This window comes from Gadus morhua, chromosome 14 (genome assembly GCF_902167405.1).
Source record: "Gadus morhua chromosome 14, gadMor3.0, whole genome shotgun sequence".
NCBI lineage: Eukaryota > Metazoa > Chordata > Actinopteri > Gadiformes > Gadidae > Gadus > Gadus morhua.
Window position 1 is genome coordinate 5,114,891 of NC_044061.1, and position 7,500 is coordinate 5,122,390.

At 45.8% G+C, this 7,500-nt stretch overlaps 1 protein-coding gene and 1 long non-coding RNA gene across 5 annotated transcripts in view; one reads left to right on the forward strand and one right to left on the reverse strand.

Moving 5' to 3' along the window:
• Nucleotides 1–6,621, forward strand: part of LOC115558555 (uncharacterized) — a 6,688-nt gene extending 67 nt beyond the window's left edge. The window contains exons 1-2 of the long non-coding RNA XR_003979344.1: nucleotides 1–70; nucleotides 6,589–6,621. The exon at nucleotides 1–70 is cut by the window's left edge and continues 67 nt beyond it. This is a non-coding gene — a long non-coding RNA (uncharacterized LOC115558555). The remainder of the gene's footprint in view (nucleotides 71–6,588) is intronic.
• Nucleotides 1–7,500, reverse strand: part of LOC115558484 (phosphatidate phosphatase LPIN1) — a 23,295-nt gene that overhangs the window by 3,200 nt on the left and 12,595 nt on the right. For 2 of the 4 annotated variants that reach the window (XM_030376653.1, XM_030376656.1), the window contains exons 6-17: nucleotides 7,008–7,085; nucleotides 6,348–6,440; nucleotides 5,894–5,999; nucleotides 5,443–5,644; nucleotides 5,003–5,194; nucleotides 4,498–4,591; nucleotides 3,113–3,306; nucleotides 2,923–3,016; nucleotides 2,639–2,708; nucleotides 1,291–1,383; nucleotides 651–694; nucleotides 331–469 (exon numbers count right to left, since the gene is read on the reverse strand). In XM_030376653.1, coding sequence (XP_030232513.1) covers nucleotides 331–469; nucleotides 651–694; nucleotides 1,291–1,383; nucleotides 2,639–2,708; nucleotides 2,923–3,016; nucleotides 3,113–3,306; nucleotides 4,498–4,591; nucleotides 5,003–5,194; nucleotides 5,443–5,644; nucleotides 5,894–5,999; nucleotides 6,348–6,440; nucleotides 7,008–7,085 — 1,399 coding nt within the window. The remainder of the gene's footprint in view (nucleotides 1–330; nucleotides 470–650; nucleotides 695–1,290; nucleotides 1,384–2,638; nucleotides 2,709–2,922; nucleotides 3,017–3,112; nucleotides 3,307–4,497; nucleotides 4,592–5,002; nucleotides 5,195–5,442; nucleotides 5,645–5,893; nucleotides 6,000–6,347; nucleotides 6,441–7,007; nucleotides 7,086–7,500) is intronic. The other 2 variants (XM_030376654.1, XM_030376655.1) reach the window with 2 other exon arrangements.

Below are 7,500 nucleotides of genomic sequence, written 5' to 3' on the forward strand. Positions count from 1 at the left end.
CTGCACACACACACACACACACACACACACACACACACACACACACACACACACACACACACACACACACGTATAATAGCACCTTTTAAAATGGGCGTCACAAACTGCACATGTAAACCCTAAACTGTAGGGCGTGGACCATAAGTGAAAGAAAGTGCTAGAATCTAAGTAAATGAATAATGCATAACATGTCAAATAAAACATGAACGAGTAAAATAACAGAAGAAACAACAGCTTAAGAAATACAAGACAAATACAGAAGTGACAAGTCCCATAAATACGACAGGTCCATCCAGACTACAGTGGTGTTGTGGATGTTTGTCTGTGTACCAGCTGTTCCGAGGTGAGTCTCAGGGTCTTCTTGTAGCACACGTTGCTGGAGGCGGCCATGGGCTCGGGCTGACCGGATCCCAGGCTGGGATTGGCTGGAGAGTGGTCATCATCACTGGAGGAAGACTCCTCCTTCATTCTGAAAAAGCCAATCACAGAGGACCGACGGTTAAATAGGACACTCTGATTGTTGCGTGAGTGGGAGAGCGAAGGGTTTGAGCAACATTGAAGAAAACACAAATAAAAACATAAATGAACCAGTTGGAAAGCAGTTGGGAAGCAAACAGAAAGCAATTTGAAGGCGGTTGTAAAGCAGTCACCTGTCCATGCCTTCTGGCACGTCCCCCGCCCCCGGCTCAGATTCCTGAAGGTCAAACGAAACCCGTTATTACATGGTACACACTATCATATACATGTTTATATGTTTTAGACATGATTATCTACATACTATTAGAACTAGCATTATAGACATGTTCAAATAGATATAATAAATAGACATACATTCTATCATTAGGTGAGTGCTCTAAGCAGCGCTCAACTATTGTCACTAACTATTAGTACATAGGTATGATATCATCATCTCCAGTAGTAGTATGTAGTAAATGTTCTGGTACTATACATTGCTATTTGCAATGTAAATATTGAATTGTAAATATAACCCACTGAGAGATGTCCACTTCTTACTTTTATTTTAATTTTATTGTATTTTTTATATTTTTTTATTTTTTATTTTTTATTTTTATTTTTATTTATTTTTATTTATTTATTTTTTTTATTTATAATCCTATCTTATCTTATCTTCTATGCTTGTAGGGTTAGTTTGTGGGGGTATTTATATTTCTATTGTATGGACTACCTGGAACAACAATGGAACAACAATGTCCCCCCGGGGATCAATAAAGTATTTCTGATTCTGATTCTGATAAAGCTGGGTGGGCCGGGTTCTGAACCTGGACCTACCGGGTTGGACTCGGAGTTGCGGCCCCTCCAGGAGAACCACCAGCGGCCCCCCTTCTTGGGCATCCTCTCCTTCATCAGGTTCTCCACCGACGCCTGCGGAGAACCTCTCCCAATCGTAAATCATAACGTGGCGACGGAACCAAAATAATCAAAACAACCCAAAATCAGGTGAGACAGTGCGAGTGGGACGTCCCGGCGAGACGATGGAAGAGGGCAGGGGGAGAGGGACAGCTCCGGGGAGGGGGGGGTGGAGAGGACAGAACATAGAGGTGGACATGGAGACTGAAGGGTATAGGAGGAGGGACTGTAGAGTCAGCCAAGGAAGGAACAGCACATAGAACATGAAGGGTACAGAACATATGGACTGGGAGTACATACAGTACATATAGTATATATATAGACAGTATATACTGAATACAGACGGTATATTCAGAGTGTGAGTGTATACAGTAAATAGAGTATGTACTGCATAAACAATACATACAGTATATACAGACTGAATACATACAATACATATAGTATATTATAGATGGCCTGGGGAATACATACAGTACAGATTGTACAGTATATACTGTACAGTAGATGCTTCATCGTACTGCACAGTACATACAGTATGTACAGTGCATACAGTATAGTATACTGTACAGTACATACTTCCTCGTATTGCACGGTGCATACAGGCTGTGCGGGGCCGGAGGCGAACAGAGCGGGGAAGCAGTAGGAAAACAGACCGAACGCAGATAACACATAGCTCAGACACCAGCACTTCAGATACCACACACACACACACATACACGCACACACACACACACACACACACACACACACACACACACACACACACACACACACACATACACGCACACACACACACACACACACACACACACACACACAGACATGCACACACGCACACACACACACACACACACACACACACACACACACGCACACACACACACACACACACACACACACACACACACAAACACACACACACACACAAACATAGACACAAAGATTACAGACAGAGGGGGACGGATACATAAGCAAACAGAATTGAAATATATATGAAAATAGATGTGAAAAAGGGAGGTAGAGACGGAGGGAAGGTGTTATTTGAATGTAAGTTAATTAGTTTCACACACTTTATATAATCTGCAACAATCATCAATCAATCAATCACATGATTGATGTGCGTTGGATATGTTGTGTTTAGTTGTATTGACACTATTATCACACAGCTATATAAGCTCCATTCATTAAATCCTTCAATAAACAAACAATCGATGTAATCAATAATTCTCCGATGCAATGACAGTAGCCATGTGTAATTGCGTGCGCTCACCTGCGGGAGGGGTTTCTGGTACACCTGCATGGCCAGCATCAGAGGCGCGGCCGTGTTCCAGTTGTAGTACCTAAAATAAACGCCAGAGAGCGCTGGTGTCAAATGTTTCAGGCACGCTCAAATGTACTATTTAAACGGGTAAATAGTCGGTTTCCAACAGTTTCAAATGAATTTCCAACTTAATAAAAAACAAATCCCCCCCCTCCCTTTCACTGTAAAATATATTTTCTGTCTTTTCCTTTTTTCCTTCCTTTCAGGACCAAGTAAGATGGAGAGGTACGTACTTTGTTCCTAGCTTGACGACCAGGTTGGGGTCATCGATGAGGGAGGGGTTGAGGGAGAACTGCTGGTAAGAAATGGCCTTCTCTAGGAATTGATCTATGGGGGGTTTAAGTGAAAACATTGTTTTATTCTGGTATTTTATTAAAAAAAAGAAGCATATATATATATAGAGTGAAGGTGATGCCATGTTACCGTTGGTGATCTCTCTGTTGGTAGTGAGCCCTCCACACAGGGAGATGGCGACGTGGGGCAGGTCCCCAGTGTGTTCTGATAGGCTGTCGATGCCGCTGTCCATCTCACTGCTGCCCAGGGACTGAGGTGATTGGTCGGTGCTCCGCGGGCGCATCATCTCTGAGCTCCTGGGGGCGGAACCACACACACTGTCGCTGGGAGGGAGCACGCACGCACGCACACACACACACACACACACACACACACACACACACACACACACACACACACACAAATGCACACACACATGCACAGGCACATGCACACACACAAAAACACACAGAGTTAGAAGACATTTTAAAAGCGTTTCATTAGTTCTCGGGATCGATCATGGTGCCTTCTGGAGACATTTAGCTCTGCCCAGTGATTAATGTTTGCTGTTCTTTATGTGTGTGTGTGTGTGTGTGTGTGTGTGTGTGTGTGTGTGTGTGTGTGTGTGTGTGTGTGTGTGTGTGTGTGTGTGTGTGTGTGTGTGTGTGTGTGTGTGTGTGTATGTAGTCAAATGGGGACATGTGACTATTTACTCAACATGGTACAGGAAATATTTACAGCAGACATTCACGGGGAGTATTTACTGTTTTCACTTTAGTTACACACTACACATTATACACATACTGTTCACATTCCTCCCCAGCGCTGAAGGATCCGACTGTGCCGGTTACAGACCGTGTTGCCATAACAACCACGGGCGGCTGCCCTTGATTGAACATGACAACACACACGGAACTCTCACACGACAACACACACGGAACTCTCAAACGACAACACACACGGAACACTCACACAAAACTCACAGCAACGCACATAGAAAATCACACGACAACACACACAGAACTCTCGCACAGCAACACACAGAACTCTCACACAATGCATACACAGATAACTCCCTCCCAATGCGTCCCCTAAACACACCAGCACAGGAGAACATGCTGACCGAGACGGTCGGAGATCGACGACTGATTTCCCTGCGGGCACCCGAGGTCATGTGACACCTTGTACCGTTGCGACTAATTCTGCCCCGACGGCATTACCAGCCTGCGACTCTGGTTATGGTAATATGATCGGAGACGTGAGAGATGTGTTGTGATACGATGTAGGTATGTGAGACATGCAGTATGTACATATGTCATTGGAGATGCATATGTATGCAAATATGGACATGTGTGCACGGCAGAGGGTGCTGATGTCACGTGTGTGTGTGTGTGTGTGTGTGTGTGTGTGTGTGTGTGTGTGTGTGTGTGTGTGTGTGTGTGTGTGTGTGTGTGTGTGTGTGTGTGTGTGTGTGTGTGTGTGTGTGTGTGTGTGTGTGTGTGTGTGGGCATGCTCGCGATTGTTTGTCGCTTTACCTTTTAGGGAAGTACAGGGCGGCGACCTCTGGCTCCAGCTCCGTGATGTCATCCAGGTACATCCCGTCAGAACCCAGGTGCTGGCTTCGCTTCTCTGGACACATAGGAAGAGGTTGGATACACGTTAATAAGGATTGTAATTTAGCAATAAGTGAAGTGTAATCACGTCTCTGTGACTTTAAGTACGAACAGGAAGAGGGGCAGACCAAACTGTGATTCAATTGACTGATAATGTTGCAGTATTGATTGAAGGTTTACGATCAACTTAAGTAGTATCGATTTCAGCGGTGGCTCACTCTTTATGTAGGCAATAGGTTTCTCTGCTACATGTCATTCCCTCCCTCGCTCTTTTCAGTCCATAGTGTCACAAAACTCTGTCATATTTAGAAATTCCCCCCAAAAAAGTTATCAATACTATACTGTATTAATGTCAGTTAATGTCTAATTAGCAATATTTAATACAAACTATTTTCAAGCCAATGTTATGTTGAATGACAACTCTCACCTTTCCTCTTGGACGGTGAGTCGGTTCTCCTGATGGGACTGCCTGTGCTGCCCCCCTGATGCTCCAGGTGTTCCAGGTGTTCCAGGTGTTCCAGGTGTTCCAGGCGGGGACTGGAGGAGATAAAGCAGGGGGCCGACCCCTGCCTCCCCCCACACAGAGCCTCTCTCCCTGGGGAGGAGGGGACGAAGACTCCTGGGGCAGGGATGGAGCGTGGGAGACCGTTTGGTCATTTATTCAGTGGAAGGGGTATCTTCTGTCCCATGTGATTCAGGAACAGGTAGAGAGTGAGCGCCCCTGTAGGCACTTTGGGTTCGAAACCCAGACTCCGGCTCGGAGTCAAACCCCCAAACTACTAGACATACTGTATATATAGGATATGGTTCAGTAAACGTCGAGCGTTATGTATCAGGTTGACTCCACTATAACGCTGTCATGATTACCTGCATCACCTCCAGCCCCTCTGCAGGCCTCCGACAGACCCTCCTCTCCTGACTGGGGGTCCCCTCTGTGGGGGTCCCCTGGCTGGGGGAGGTAGAGGTTCATGGACGTGGGTCCAGAGTCCTGGAGGGGAGACCTGGTGACGCTGGCGAGCGCTGGCTCGGTCTGGAGGTCCGACCTGGGGTGGTCCGACAGAAAGGAAGGCTGGGGAGAGGTAGAGAGAGAGGTAGAGAGAGAGAGAGAGAGAGAGAGAGAGAGAGAGAGAGAGAGAGAGAGAGAGAGAGAGAGAGAGAGAGAGAGAGAGAGAGAGAGAGAGAGAGAGAGAGAGAGAGAGAGAGAGAGAGAAAACAAATCAATGTATTAACTGTTATGATGTCATTTTGGTTCATGTACAGTGGCTATAAAATGTGTGTGTGTGTGTGTGCGTGTGTGGGGGGTGGGGACATCAGATACCTGAGCAGCGTGGGGCAGCTCCCCCCAGGTCCAGAGCATCTGGGGGTCTTTGCTCTGATTGGCCAGCTCTGAGTCACTCTTGGGCGTGGATGAGCAGGAGTCACTGCTACAGGGGACAGGAAGCCATGTTTCAACATCATGAAGGACCAGACGGAGGGTCAGCACAACTCAGCCATTCTGTCCTCAGCTGCCCTCCCTCTTAATGGAGACAACCATTTGTACAAAGAACTTATAACGAAGCAGCAAAGAATCCCCTGAAAATCTAATAATACTTATACATTTAAAATAAACCTTAAAACATATCTATTTAAATTATATTTTTCTTAATCCCTTTTATTTAATTATTTTTTATGATTTTTCTTCGTTGTATTGTTAACCACCTTGTATTGTAATTTTGTACGGAAGGCGCTCTATCAATAAAGTTTGATTTGATAATCGATAATAAACGGTGTACCTGAGGTTGGAGGGGAAGCGGGCGATCTGCTGAGGACAGGAGATGGACAGACGGCGGTCTGGAGGGACACACATCGGCTCCTCTGGTACTGGCCTGGTAGGACCACCACACACACACACACACACACACACAGACACACAGACACACAGACACACACACACACACAGACACACAGACACATGCACACAGAGACACAGACAGACACACACACACACACATTCACACACAGACACACACACAGACACACACACACACACACACACACACACACACACACAGACACACAGACACACAGAGACACAGAGACACACACACACACACACACACACACACACACACACACACACACACACACACACACACACACACACACACACAGAAAGGCCACACCCACATACCACTTACTGTATTAAATACAACTTGTGAAAGGCCTTTCATAACAACACTCACATGGTGGTTATGTAAGACTGTTATGGACATGGAATGGACTTGTAATGGTTAACTAAGAAAGTAATTATGAAAGCATGTGTGTGTGTCTCTGTGTGTGTGTGTCTCTGTGTGTGTGTGTGTGTGTGTGTGTGTGTGTGTGTGTGTGTGTGTGTGTGTGTGTGTGTGTGTGTGTGTGTGTGTGTGTGTGTGTGTGTGTGTGTGTGTGTGTACCTTTGAAGCTTGGGCCAGTCCGTAGCCGAGTGTGTATAAGTGCTGCTCAACTTGCTTTCCGTGTCTCCATACACACCCCTGAAAGACAAACGCACAAACACACACAATTTAGCCTGACCATCACTTTAAAAACAGTGGGTGCATTTTGTTGGAGAGAACACAGCTTGTTGTCATGACAACATGGACAAGGACACACTGTATGGGAGCAATACAGACCAACCACACACACACACACACACACACACACACACACACACACAAACATACACGCACAAACAAACTGGCTGAACAGACATACTGGCTGAACAAACACACTACACTATCTACAAGACATTATCATAACTAGAACTGTTCAATGTGTGTAAACAAAGTGTTCCTGCATGTAGAGGACAACTCTCATCTCCTATCGTTCCAGTGTTGGGTAATGAATCAGTCGCCCACTGAGAGCAACACACAAGCCTGCGCGCACACACGCACACACACAGGCAAACAC